The 15,321-nt window shown below is 36.0% G+C and overlaps 1 protein-coding gene across 1 annotated transcript in view; it reads left to right on the top strand.

Moving 5' to 3' along the window:
* The window catches only part of LOC133531114 (B-cell receptor CD22-like), a 620,993-nt gene that overhangs the window by 585,149 nt on the left and 20,523 nt on the right, over positions 1–15,321 (top strand). The window contains exons 9-11 of the mRNA XM_061869231.1: positions 1,999–2,150; positions 8,923–9,067; positions 14,443–14,573. Of these exons, the coding sequence (XP_061725215.1) occupies positions 1,999–2,150; positions 8,923–9,067; positions 14,443–14,573 (428 nt within the window). The remainder of the gene's footprint in view (positions 1–1,998; positions 2,151–8,922; positions 9,068–14,442; positions 14,574–15,321) is intronic.

A 15,321-nucleotide genomic window follows, 5' to 3' on the forward strand; every position in this document is an offset into this window, starting at 1 on the left:
TGCGTGGTTTAAGTACTTGGTATTTTTGGCAAGTAAAATACTTGATACAAAAATACAATGAAGACTACGGCCAGCAGACCAAAGGTGACGTTTGGATGGCAACTGCAGCTGCGCAAAAATACAAACCAAATATATATAATGTGATATCACTGTCAATATTTACTATATAAATATATACCTAAATTAATTAGACAGTATTATAATTAACATCATAACGACAACAACTTGTTTTTCCCTTACACATCTCCTAATTCACAGCTCTCCAAATTTCGCCTATAGGTATTCTTTACTTTTCCTAAAACAACCCTAAATCAACGATGAATAATCGTGTTCAAATCTTTTTGAACACTTCGCATGCTTAGCTTCTTACTGCTGACGGTACCTAAACAAGCCCCAATTTGTCTTTGACCTATATACCTTTTGTGGTGTCAGCATATTTTATTACATTCTTTTATGACATAGTTTTATTGCCTTATTATATTTGGCAACACATCATTTTGTGCCGGCATTTTCTATTCTATTTCGTATTTCTTTTGGCTAGAATTGTGACAGAATAGCAAATTTAAGGTTTAGGGACGACACAAAAAATATGTAAAATAAATTATATTTTGATGCCATATTACAACCCTTTTCTACGTCATAGAAAGAAATACATACAACTTAAAAAATATATCTAATAAATCAAGAATATTTTTTTATTCATTTTAACTGTCAGTTTAGGTATTTTTACGATATGAGTATAAAATTACAGTATAAAAACACACATATAAACACTTCTGCATCGTCTAACCCTTGACCACCTAGCGAGAATATCGAGGTGTTGCTCGGGACTCTTCGCTATGAAACCGTTCGCTGAAACGACTATCAAAACAATGTTCGTCGAGTCAACATCCCACATGGCGGTTATCTCGCTCGGCTATTTCTATATTATACCTATTATTATTAAAAATGTTTCAAAGAGTTATAAAAATGCATGTGCCAGTAAAGTGAATCTTATTATTAATAAAGTTATTTAATCCAGTATGTGTATTTTGGAGGTTTTTAATCACTAGATTTAAATCGACCGGGATGTAGACAGTGATTACCTCTTGTAATATTTTTGAGCTCCGAGAAAACTGTTATTTTAATCAAGTTTTGTATTCACATAATACGTGCTAACAAGTAAAACGGCTCGGCAGTTGTACAGATACTCGAAGCACCTAATAATAAATATAAAAGTCTTTATACTGGTAAAAATAACGAAACTGCTTACAAAACCATTCGCTTTATTGAAAAATAACTCTTTTAATTAAGTAGATACGAAATCATCAATCTCAAAAGTTTAAGTCGAAAAAGTCATATATCTTTCCCTATTTTGTTGACTTACGTCTTTTTGTAGGGAAGCGGTAAAGTTCCATAAGGCGTATTTTTTGGTTTTTTATAACCCGGTTTTTGCGGATGTGCGTGTTTGCCTTAAGGCGGTTTGTAATTTGACGTTATTAAGGGCCTAGGGCTATTTCTGTATGTAATGTGCATGTGTGAGAAATGGGTCCTATTAGTGGTTCAAACAACGTCATTTTGTACTTTGTCACAATACGAGTAAAACATAAAGTAGACTTGCAACAAGACAGATTGATTGAAATAGAAATAAAGTACCTAATAACCATAATAAAGCTTAAATATATTTTCTTCTTTAAATCCACATGAACCCACCGCCAACAGGCCGCTCCCATACAATTGTAACCAACCTGTTACCCCTCCTGTCCCAAGTTACCCCACTTGATGGTACGAGTAAACGAAACGTAGTGTTCGTTCGGTTAATTCCAAATTCCGAATTAAGATTAGGAATTTAGGCATCTGTCAGGACAGTATTTGAAACTTTAGCCAACGATAAACCAAAATTTACTCCATTTGAATAAATTAAGCAGTTTGAGACTTAGTGTATGATAGAGATGTTTACGTTAACTAATAGTTATGTATATCTGTTTTCAAAAAAAAAATTCTTTCCCTTTTTTCCAGTGCGTCCCCTCTGGGTCCGACTGCAAGGCGGCAAGCGCCCTCTAGTGGCCGGGCAGAAGACTGAACTGATCTGCCAAGCAGTCGGCGCCAGGCCCAAACCCTCAATAACTTGGTGGCGAGGCGGTACCAAGCTTAAGAACGTTAGAGAAACTGTAAGTACATTATTTAATTTAATCTGGCTTTAGAAGAATTTCACCAAGATTACACTAGAAGGTGGAAAGCGCTCTCTAGTAGCAGAAGACTAAAATTATCTGCCAAGCTGTAGCCGCCAGGCCCAAACCGTCCCTTACCTGGTGGCTAGGCGTTATACCCCATTTCATTTACCATGGCGGGATTGCACTAGAAACGGTCAGCGTAAACAATACAAGTAGTGACAACAAAAGTACCCGGCAATATTTTTTTTTTCGTTGTTGTGTATTACATGTAACTGTTCACTATTGATTCTTTGTGTTATTATTTGACCACACGCTGGCTTTGAACAACAGAGTTAGTAAAGCAATTGTTAAACAATGGATCAACATTAGGTATGATTCTCTTTGTGCAGTTTCAAGTGGAATTCCGCCATGGTAAATGAAATGGGGTATACCAAGAATAATAATGTTAGAGTAACTGTAAGTACATATTTTATTTAATCTTGATTTAGAAGCATTTCACTAGTAGGTACCTATATCGCCCGTGTCATAGACAATCAACCCTTTTTTTTTTAACTGTATTAATTAGAAAGGCACGGGTAGGCTATCTCGCTGGTAAGATACTCGTACTGTCGCAGCGCTCCTGTGCTAAGCCAATAAACAGTTTCACTCCTATTTTAAGAAATTAGTGCGGGAGTGCCCGGGAGGATATGTGAGGATCACGAGTTGTGTTATACGCTCCAGTTATCTTAGATGTGTTACATTAGACTCGGTTCATTTTTATCTATTCTGTACCGTTAGAAGCAGGTTTAAATTACTAATATAGGCTACTTTCAAACAAAAAAGCAATATTTTTTAATTTAAATTGATCAACCAATTTAATTCGAGTGACGTAAGTACATTAAGTACATACCTACATACGAATATAATACATTCGTCATGAATGCATCAGGCTGATACAATTACAACCCCACCCAATCCTTTACAATATCCTTTCATACAATTCAAATTACCTCCAGTAATTGAAATAATGATCCTCCATATAAACGCACTTATTTTAGCGGAAACCTAATAAACGAAATTGGACTTTATTGCAATATGTTTAAGTGCTATAAAATGGGATAGTTTTCACATTTTGGTTAATTAAAGGTTCATTATGAGAGTGCAGTTTTGTTCGGTTTAATGCGCGATCGTATTTTATTGGTGTTTTTAAATAACATGTAGTTAATGCGATCTCAATACAGTTTCGAAATTTAATTCACCAGAATATTTAAACCGGAATTAAGGTGTAGAACTTAACGAGAGCTACAGTTAGTGTAAGGGCTGAGTGGACGCTCGAGTTGGGCGTGCAGCGGGGCGGGCATTGTTAAACAAATGACACGTATAGGAGCGGCCATAGTGCACGCCACTCAAATCCCTTGTGAGCTCGACTCCGCGCTGCACGCCCCGCCGAACGTTCCGCTTCGAGCGTCCACTCTGGCCTTACAGCTGCTAATCTCTAAATTATTCCTTTTTAACCCCCGACGCGACGACTACCAGCATTTCTTTCGCTGTATCATAATCCCGAAAGGGATTCTCTTCTCATAGAAGGTGGTCAAGAACGTCTAGTACATGTTCATGTGACCAGCTGACGGTCTTTCCACCCCGGTACAACTGGCTGACTATTTATTTAATTCATGATAGCATCTAAACAATCATCTGACAAAGTATCAGCCGGGAGGCCATGACTCCTGCCCGCGGTCTGTTAGTGTATAGCATCTATTTTAGTTTATAACTGTCGATTGTTTAGACTTGAGGTCGTTAGTTTGAACTCTAGCTAATAATCCAATCATTTTTTTGCGCGAATGGACAAACCGTTCTTCTATAAAGTAAAACGTCGTTAAGGTTTCCAGTAAGAGACCCCTTCCCCTTCCCTTCTACATATATCGTTACCCGCTGCTAGGTAGAATAGCAGCATAAATCTTGTATAAAATGGCTAGTCGTATAGCCGCGTGGGATCAGACGAAAGAAAATTTTAAACAGAGTTATGTTTTCAGGGTAATTGAGATAAAAGGTAAAACCCTTAGCTGTTTACTTGTCACGCTTAAACCGCTGAACCGTTGTTTATGAAACGTAGGGAGGTTGATTGAATCCCGGGGAAGGACATAAATTATCGTTACACGTAAACAAAGTCACGAGCAAAAGCTAGTTTTGTACATAAGTGTATAGACGTGCTCTAACATGTTTAGATTGAATGCAGAACAACCATTTTGTTTGCACAATTGGTCGGCGCGTGTAATTGCCCCTAATAGTCGGACGCACAATGCAGACAGCACAATAGTTAACCATTATATTGATGCGCTGATAACCACAGTGACATCTTGAACAGTAGGTAAGTACGGTCACCATTTTTAGATAATGTGTGTTATAACATTGAACAAAAAGTGAAACAAGTAAATGACTCTAAAAACGTGTGACTTTATAAATAAAATACAATGAAAGAAAGAGTTTGTTAAAAGAAAACTGAAATTTTGTCATACGTGTCTGAGGCAAAATCAAAAATACTAAGTCAAGTTTGTTGAATTAAGTTTAATTTCAATAAAGTCTAAGGCTATTTAATTGATCCTCAACAAAGAGTTGTAAATGGAAAAAAAACTAAGTTTTTCAAACGTTTTACCAGACATGCAATATTTACATAAGAGCACTAGAGCGGCCTTGTTAATGTAAGGGCATTTCTCAGAGGTGGCGTTTTTACGTGTCCGGGGGCATAAACACATGAATTTGTTGCCTATAAAATCTGAATTAAATCATGGAAATCCATCAGCATCTGATACACCTGGACAACTGGTAAAACATTCCATGTAGTATATATATTATAAGAAAATAAATGTTAAGTGCTAAAATTGACGAACAGTGGGTATGTCCCGCACCCAGATTTGTTGAAACAAAAAATCATAACTTAAGACTGGAATTTTATTTTAATTTTTAAAGTTGGTTCACGTATTCAACATAAGCCTATCATTTATATTATTAGACTCAAAATAATTTACGCATTAATATTACAAAATAAATCCAATTATTCGACTTGTCCCGCGGCAACACGTGATTTCACTGGAATTTATAAACCTTGTCGGAATTTCACAAAGGAATATACCAGGAACTCCGCGCCGCGTGCGCAGGTAGCGTCAGTCGCGCCACGTTTACCGGCGAGAGCGGACGTCGGCTCCCGGTCTGCAAGCAGATTTCGTAAAGGTGTGTTCGGCATTCGGTGGGTTTGGTTACGTGATTTTTTGAATTCGGTGAAGCCATTAATTGTTTAAGTGCTTATGCTTTTTTCGGCTAAATAGTGCGTAAGCCACCCTCAGAGGTATGTGATTTGGATATTAGAAACTCTTTTACATACTATGATTATGTTTTCTGTAATTAATTAAAAGCGATTAAAATTGAATTCAGTGGGCGTGATAACCGTGGATTCGGTGGGTTTTTTGACCACCGAAATCAAAAAATAGTCCACCGTTGTCAATCTTTACTATATTGTTCTTTATTTTTATACTTTACATACAATGATAATGTCCAAATAAATATATAATTTTGATTGTTAAGCTTGTGCCATATTTATAGGTTTTTATTTACAGCACAATCTGCAATCTTATATGAACATGCATACAAAAAGCAGTTACTTTAATAGTATAAGTGTATAGGAAAATTACAGCTTCTGGAGATATATACCTGACTTGGAAAACCTGATAACTCCATCTTTAGCACAGCATGACATTTCACTTCCTACATTTGATTCAGATAATGTCATTGAATCAGACGATGATTTAAATATATATGATTAATAGCAGATCTCAATAACTCATTGATATCAAATATGTTGATTTATTTTTAAGAAATATTTTATGTGTATATGTTAAGTGTTATTAGACGGGAAATGTCACCTTTTGTTAATTTTTATGTAGCTAAAACTAAAATGTTAACGTCTTTTAAAAAATAATTAAAATCTTAATGAAAAAAGACTGTCAAAGAAACTGATAATTTCCTACCATTTATTATTTTAATTTAATAGTCAATGACAAAAGAGTATTTTGTTTAAGATAACTTTAGAATTTAATGAGTATTGTGGTATTTGTGATGTGTCTGCACATTGTCAGACAAACCGACTGAATATTATATTAATAGAGATATAGACATTACATAGTTAAAATTAAGTTTAAGCAGGGTATTACGCAGGTTTTTCTTTTCAATGTTATGTTAAATGTTAAAGCATAACTGTTATTTTCTTCCTAAGATTTTTTTTGATTTTGTTGTTGATTGTCAAGTGTTTGCTTGCGAGCAGGCCAATTTTGCCTTGCTTTTTAAAGATCTAATTAGTTTATTTTGAGAGATCTAAACTTTAATTTGTTACTGATTTTAACTGCTTATTCAAAATAATGATTCTTTTACCGTTCTATCTTGATTATGATTTGACTTAGTTTTTGAAGCCATTTACTTTATAATCATAAATCCATAGTTTGTAGCAGAGCATAACTTCGTTTTATGATGAATCACAATAATAACATAATTATATCTTCATTATGATGTCTTTAAATTGATAATAAAACTATTTTAGTGCTAAAATAATATTGTTTTATTACAATCTTGGTAAATTTTGAATTCAGTGGCACCCTTTTTATTAATATTGATTTCAGTGAGTGTGTTTGATTTCAGTGTTTTGAAAAACTCAAATATTTCGCGAACCTTTACGTCTATAAGGAGGCCTTCACTACCAATATTTTTTAAATTTAAGCCTAATTGTTAATTTTAACATCACATGTCTATAAAGTAAAAAAAAATAATCGGCACCGAAGTCAGGCACCGAACGTCACCTCTGAGAAATGCCCGTAATAGGAAAGTAATAAATTAGAAAAATACCCTAATCGAATTTCAATTGTTCTGATATACCATTCAAACAGAGCGTGTATTAATTTCTATTATCAATGCTCATTGTGGTTATTACTAACCCCTATACTATCCTACATTAAATAAAAAAGTTATATCTCCTTTCGTATAATTCAAATAATTACGACCTTTTTAAGTTAAGCTTAATTTTATAAAAGCTATTATAATGAACTTTTTCGACACGTGTGTTGTTCAATTAAAAAAATAGGGGTCACGTTTTGAGTCTATTGATCTGTTTCCTTGTTTTTATACTATTAACATACCTGCATAATGTGGTATTATGGTAATGTACTCGTAGTTTACTGCTGACAAAAATAATGCAGGTATATTATGAGATATTCCATGATTAATCAGATGTGTTAAGATTAACATCGGTAAATTTACTCTACAGCAAAAGTAGTTTTGATATTGATATTAATTATGAATTATATGTTATAATGTATAAACAAAAAAAATGTATATTTCTCGCTATAAATGTTAGCTAATCCTTATAATCCTTTAATGGAGGAATACATTAGTGTTAATTTGAAATTGTTTATTTTTAGGGTTTATAAAGTGCCGTAGACACTGTATTAATAATCAGACACTCAACGCACAACATTACTAACTCACTTTAAGTTGAATAAAAAATTATTCAGACTTTATAATAATATTTTTTTCCTTCATTAATGAAAAACATTTCCATGACACTCTCCTTGTTATATTCGTCCGATGTAAGGCGTCATCTATTAATTAATTACATCACAAATTTCAAGTTTTGGATGTCTGACCTTGACATTTTCTATGGGAGAGTAACATTTTTTTTAGCTATTTCGGGGTTGGTCCCATACTTAAAGTTGCTCAGTATGACCTATATATTCATCCCGTAAATTATTGCAGGTGACTAAATAAACATTTTTCTATTCAAATATAATTTGCAAACTATGTAAGAGCTTATTGTTTAAACTTTACTGTGCCATTGAGAGAAAGACGGTGTTCGCATGACCACTGATTAGGTCTTGTCAAAGTCTAGTTTAGGTCCTAGGGTATGTTCCATTCAATCGCTATTTTATGTAGAACGATATAACTAGAAGTAACAATAAGATAGATAATAGATTATTTTACTATAATCATATAAAGTACCTTTTAAAAATGTAATAGAAAACAAAGTAGGTCCAAGCTAAGCAGGGGGTTAGCCAAGATGAAAACCGTTGATTGAAAACGCCAATAGAAACTCAAATGTATGTAAATATCTAGTCCCCTGACTTCGAAGTAGTGTTGACCGAACGTTAATTAGAATTGTAAAAATGGAAAACTAACCATTACAAATTGATCCGTAAACGGCTTCGGTTTACGGTTCAATTTGTAATGGTTAATTTTCAATATTTTCAATTCTAATTAACATTCGGCCAGCACTGCTTCGTAGCATCTGTTATTCCAATACATATTTGTGACGTTCTCAAACAAAAGGTACCACATATTTAGGAGTATTCTATTGTTAGGAATAATACAGGTATATATTACGTACTTGAATGCTCATTTCAAATTTCATTATATTTCAAAATGTGTTTTTAAAATGAGAGCTTAAATTCGATTGTATGGAGACGGCTAAGTTCGTGTGACTTAAGTTTTTCCTTTACTTGATCCATCTACGGTTTCCTTTGTCCACCCTTCTTCCTTTTTGCTTCAACTCTCCCTTCTAATGGTTTTAATTATTATTTTAATAAACATTGATTACATTAATACAATTAATTTATTTATTTGTAAATATTTAATGTATATTTCTTTCGGGTATATTTATTAAGTTGACGTTATATCCTGTCAGTGTTTTGGGATCAATTTGGGAGTATTTTACAAATAAAAAAAACATACTAAAGCAAGTTTCCTATTACAGACGTCCACCGATGGTAACATCACCAACAGTATCCTAACCTTCGAGCCAGCCATCGACGATGCAGGCAGAGTACTATCTTGCAGAGCAACCCAGCCTTCCCTACCTCACTCTACCCATGAAGATGGTTGGAAGATGGAGATCCAACGTAAGTCCATCACCAACTTCATTTAAGTAAACTGCCTTAGAACCGGCCCGATGGTTCAAGCATCCCTGTCCTGCAGAGCGACCCAGCCTTCTCTACCCCACTCTACCTGGAAGATTACTGGTTGGAAGATGGAGATCCAAGGTATGTCCAGCATAACAGAGGCAGTCATCGACGATGCAGGGAGAGTCCTGACCTGCCGAGCGACCCAGTCTTCCCTGCCTCAATCTACCCTTGAAGATGGTCAGAAAATGAAGATCCGACGTAGGTAGGTAGGTACGTAAGAGATTCAAATTCTTTTTTTGCTAAAAAAGGGTTTATTATAGGTCTTAAAATAATGTTAATAATTTTTCCACCTTTATTCGCTATCTCAAGACAGCATGCACATTTTAAAATTATTCGTAAATCAATACAACATTCAACTATAGGTGATAGGTACTTGCGGGTTTGGTTTCCGCAACTCGACGTCATATAATCGTACCTATTTTGCGTGGTGGGTTGTCGGCACTACTCATGCCAACCCAACTCTATCAAGAAGCCTAGCAGACGACTGTTGCCGACGACTTCTGGGAGAGACCCCGACGCACCGAGGTGTTATGCCTGGTACTCTGCCACCCCCGGGCTTTCAAGACAATTATTTACACATTTACACATTAATTATATACATAACAATATTTATTGGATTGTTTTCGCGTTATCAGTCTTCTCTATAATCTATATATCTGTAAAATATAATTAATTATACATACGCATCAACATTACACATCCAATATAGATTGATATCTAAAGTTCATTGTCATAACCACAAGCTTCCATAACATAACCGAGACAAAAACAAAGCTTATTGACATATGACATTCGAAAGAGTCTAATAAAAGTTCCATTTTTGTCAAAGAATTAACACCACAGATATATGATTAGGTAGATCATACAAAAGAGTTAATAATGATGTACAGGCATAGATGGTAGGATCCTATAGATGTGCTATACCGCGTGCGCCCATGAGGGACAGAACATACGCAAAGCGACAAAATTAAAAACACGTTTTAATATTCCTGACACCTACGTAATTTGGTCGGGTTATTTGTTGCCCACCATAAAACATACTCAAAATTTACTGTGGGGAATAAAAAAATGATAAGACTATCCCGTTCTGTTAATTCCTCCACCACTAAAGCCCAATCCATAGTAAATACTAGATTCTTGTGTACAGGCAATTATTTACAGTGTTCTTCTCATAGAAAAATAACGAACGTTCAAGCTGATTACAACTCCATAAAACAGCCCAAAGCAACATTCTGTTTTCCTTGATTTTTTACTTCAAATTCGCCCGTTCTTGCACAGCCTTTAACACTTAACCTTTTTAATGCCTAGAACATCTAAAAGTGTCATTACTAGTCGTGTCCACAGCGCCAAGGACAACTATAGGTGTTATGGCGGACGCTGTCAAATAACCTTCACGAAAAAATGACACGTTGTCAAAAATGACATGTAATTTTTTTATCAACAAATGATCTATCTTCATATTTATCTATATATCATACTTTCCCTTGCGGAGCTTTGTGTTTAAGTGATGTGTTTATGATATAAAGCGTTCAAAGGATTAATTTTCATAAAAATCATAGTACAGGCGGCTTCTATTCAGGTATATAACTTTGGTTTACATGTACATGTGTACACGTGCCATATTACCTGTCACTTCCACAGAATGAATGACGGAAGCAATGGGAACTACTCATTTGGAGTCGATTAATGAGTTACCATTCCGCACAGTAATTGGAGTCAGGCTGCTGATATTAGTCTAATAGTATGAGTCATTCGAAAATGGCGTAACATACCGCTTTAGGCTGCATTCTATGTACAGGCGGTAGCGAGGCGAAAAACATGAACAATTTTTTATTGAAAAATGTGAAACGGCCCTAAAATAAAAGCACTGTTGATGATTGAGTGAAAGTTTGTATGGAATTTATATTTACTTTTAACTCTTATACTTAATAATCAAAAAGTTAGACGAATAGCTATGTTAATATATATAAAATTGTTTCAAAATTGTGATGATGATGTCAATACCCAGAGAGGAAAATGGGGACTATGCGGCTGCCCTTTAACATAATATTGTTTTTTTTTTCTTATTTGTATCCACCTATCAATTCTTCGCCCAATTACAGAGACACTTGCTCCAAAATCGGCATAATTACGAGAGATTTTGATACCTACAACTAAACCTGCATTTCTAGTAATGGCCATTGTAAGCACAGCATGTCACAAATCATAATTATATCAAAACTTAGTAAGGATCTGAGAAATACTAGGTTTTGGCGTGATCATCCAACCTTAGGGCCAACACACTTACCCACGATACAACGTCGTCTCACGTTGCGGCGTCGTGCAACGTTAGGGCTTCGTATCGCGGGGCCAACAAACACCCACGATAGGACGTCGTCTCACGTTGCGGCGTCGTGCAACGTCAGGGCTTCGTATCGCAGGGCCAACACACGACAACAACAACGACGTCGTATCGTGGGTATGTGTGTTGGCCTTTACTAGGTTTATGAAATAGCAAACATTTGCGCAGACGGCGCGCGTGGCTCTGCGGCTGCCTTGTTTTAAAATTAAAACCTAGTTAGGACTTCAGAACAATTTTTACACAAGAGCGTAAATACATAAAACGTGGGAATAAAATCCTGTACAAAACGTGCATATATGTAATATATTATAAAATATGGATGTTGGTTAGTAATCTGCCCATTCACGTACGTTTTTTTTATAAATATTTTAACGCTCTCGTCAAGGTACATTTTTAAAGAGGAAGTGTGGATTGGATAGGGTTAAAATAAATAATAAAAAATAAATATTATAGGACATTATTACACAAATAGACTTGGACTAAGTCCCACAGTAAGCTCAATAAGGCTTTTTGTACTTAGACAACGATATACAATATAATATAATATATAAATATTTAAATACATAGAAAACACCCATGACTCAGGAACAAATATCCATGCTCATCACACGAATAAATGCCCTTACCAGGATGTGAACCCGGGACCATCGGCTTCATAGACAGGCATCACTGGGCCAGACCGGTCGTCATAAAAAAAATTGTGTGAAATTCGGTCTTAAGCCCTTACTGGGCGTTAATAGAGGACAGCTGTATTTTTGTGTGAAATACCGGTCGTCCACTAAAAGTGTCTTAAACTAGAATCAGCCTCCGTATGCCACGCTTTGATCTCTATAGTGGCAGAGTATAAAGCCAATTAGCAAGCCAGATTTGGCCGAGAATAGACAAGTGAAAGCACCCTTGTGGCACTATTGCCAGCTGGATTACCTTCTGCTCTTTAACGTAACATTCCAAATCTAAAACAACTTAAGTCTCATGGAAATTCACGCTAAATTCCACCTTGTACATTACTAGTAAGCTACTTAATGTAATGACTTATTCGAAATTTTAGGTCGTATTAACATTGGTTCATGCAGAGAAGTCGATATCATAAGCCAATTTAAAGTGACCCCCAGATTCGTAAAAATAACGAGTAATCGGAAAGCGCGCTTATACTGGTTGTAACTATTAGTTAGCGTTCTGTATGCGATAATAATACTATGGCGGATACGTCATTTTGACATAAGTATGTCATAAAGCGGCCACGAGTGGCCAGTAAGCATCAAAGGGGCCAATATCACTGACAATATGGGTGACAATGGGGCTAATATGGATTTCAGGTATTCCATGACATTCGGGAATTGATTTCGTGTGATAATTGTGTATTAAGGGCGGTAAACAAGAATTTACAAGTGTGAATTGAAGCTTAATTAACACGAGTCCGTCATTCCTGTACCGTCTGTGGCAAACACAGTGTTTTTCATCACACTTGTGAGGAAAAAATGTGAAATAAATAAAACTTTTTCACCACACCAACTGGTAAAGGCCCTCTTGATTGTTCAAAAACTAATGAGAAAATTGAATTTTGTCCATATGTGGGGCAAAGTAATCAGATGCAAATTTTGAGTTTTTCCTTATGTTAGCTGTTAGAATTGACTTTTAAATGATGATTTTCAAATGATATTTTTTTTATACATTCGTTTGGATTTGATTTGGTTTGTTTTTTTTTTTGGTATTTCATAGTTAGTATTTTCCTCGCGTTGATGTAGTGAAAATTTTGGTCTCAGTCGGAGGCAAAGTTTGTTTAACCCTCATGCCTTGAGGGTTGAAACCCTCGCAACGCTCAAGATTCTGCTTCTCGAACCACTCTCTACGCTCTTGGTTCAATTTTGGAATCTTTCGCTTGCCCGGGTATCAATATTAGCACGAGCGGTTAAACAACAACTTTGCCCACTTGTAAAACAGATAACTATTGCCTAATTTCGTACATTACAGCCCTACGCCGAAATATATGATTTACGGACCGCATCGCCTGCGTGTGCATTCGCCTATTTATGCATTCTTCACTTCACTCATTTATGCATAACAATATGAACTTTTCGAGCATAAAATAAACACATGAAGTAGTTACTGATGTGAATTGTATAATTTATCCGTGATAAAAAAAAATTAGAAGGCACAAGAAAGCAAAGATCTTACAATGCGACGCGAAGTCATTTTACTTTTGAAAATAAAAATAGTTTAAATACCTAAGTACCTAGATTATTGACGGATATAGCTCAAAATTTTTAAGAAATATTCAGTAATGCCCTGGGTCATGTCAATTATTTTCTATCATTAACCATACATTGCCATTTAAGGTGCAAGAAGTGGCATACGTCAGTACTAGGGCGGCACATATTGCCAGGCAAAGTGATGGCAGGTCGACCAAAATGTTAACGGAATTAACCACATTCGGACGAAAGGAGCGCCTGGCGTCCATTGGCTCGTCGGGTGAACGACATGCGGATGAGATTCACTTCTGGATGAGATTAGCTCAGCAGGGGAGAAGAGGCATACTCGAAGAGACCTATGCTTAATAGTGGGCGATAAATAATGAATGATGTTTGAAAACGGGATAAGTAGATACACAATTAGGGAATAAAAAAAGTAGTCACTTTGTCAATACAGCACTAACCTTTCTCCGGAAATTGGGATCTACACAGGGGATCCGATCAAAGTACACAATGCTTCAGGCTTCACAAATTAACACGGTTGCGAATCTTCGCGTCTGTTTTGCATGTCTTATTTCGTCTGTCATGTGTCGACTGATTAGAGGGCGGACCGCGGGCGAAGTGTAAGGGGGGATATATAGATACTTGTATGTATTGATTCCCCATACAAACTTCTACCCCCTTTTCCCCCTGATTTGGGGGTTGAAAACTAATTTATATCCTTCCCAGTAACAAAAACTATCTACATACCAAATATGATGATAGAATTTAATTCTGTTCAGATCTACCACTGGTGAAGCTTGAGTTGGGAGCGAACCTGGACGCCAGCAAAGTCGTTGAAGGGTCTGACGTGTACATCGACTGCAGAGTACGAGCTAATCCTTGGCACACGCACGTACATTTCACACACAATGTAAGTTGAATGTATTCGTATGGGTATTGCATCCAAATAAATATCTTTTTTTCCAGACAAAGGCCCATGGAACTCGATGATTAAAAAATTTGTTACGGCGTTGACCTTTTTTTGATACCTTGAAGAACGTCACGAAAATTGGTGCATGAGATGCGCACTAATGAGCAAGCTGCTCGTCATATTAAATGGTTAGAGTAATAGGATCGAACTCATGGTCATTAGCCATACATTACAGACTAATAATGACAATAGCAATAATTTTCTTCTTCAACCTAGCGTTTTCCCGGCCTAGCGCCAGGGTCCGCTTTCCTACTTAATAGCAATAATTTTAAAAAGTAAAAATTGTTATGGCGGTTCAATCGTTTTCTGTTCCGTTACCTGAGTGGCTGTGTAGTACTTTACGGATTCCCTAGAACTGTGGAACTTACGCTAGAACTTACGCTCCGGCTGTGGAATGAGCTCCCTGCCGAGGTTTTCCCGAGGGTATACAGTATGGGATTCTTCAAAACAGGAGTGTACAGGTTTTTAAAGGGTCGGCAACGCGCATGTAACACCTCTGGAGTTGCAGGCGTCCATAGGTTACGGTGACTGCTTACCGTCAGGTGGGCCGTGTGCTTGTTTGCCACCGACGTGGTATAAAAAATACTGCCTAAATACTACACTCTAATACCAAACAAATAAAAAACAAAATTTACAACAACCAGTCGTGAAATTGAGAAAACTAGGACAAGGTTATATAAAAACAATA

This window comes from Cydia pomonella, chromosome 24, assembly GCF_033807575.1.
Source record: "Cydia pomonella isolate Wapato2018A chromosome 24, ilCydPomo1, whole genome shotgun sequence".
Taxonomy (NCBI): Eukaryota; Metazoa; Arthropoda; class Insecta; order Lepidoptera; family Tortricidae; genus Cydia; species Cydia pomonella.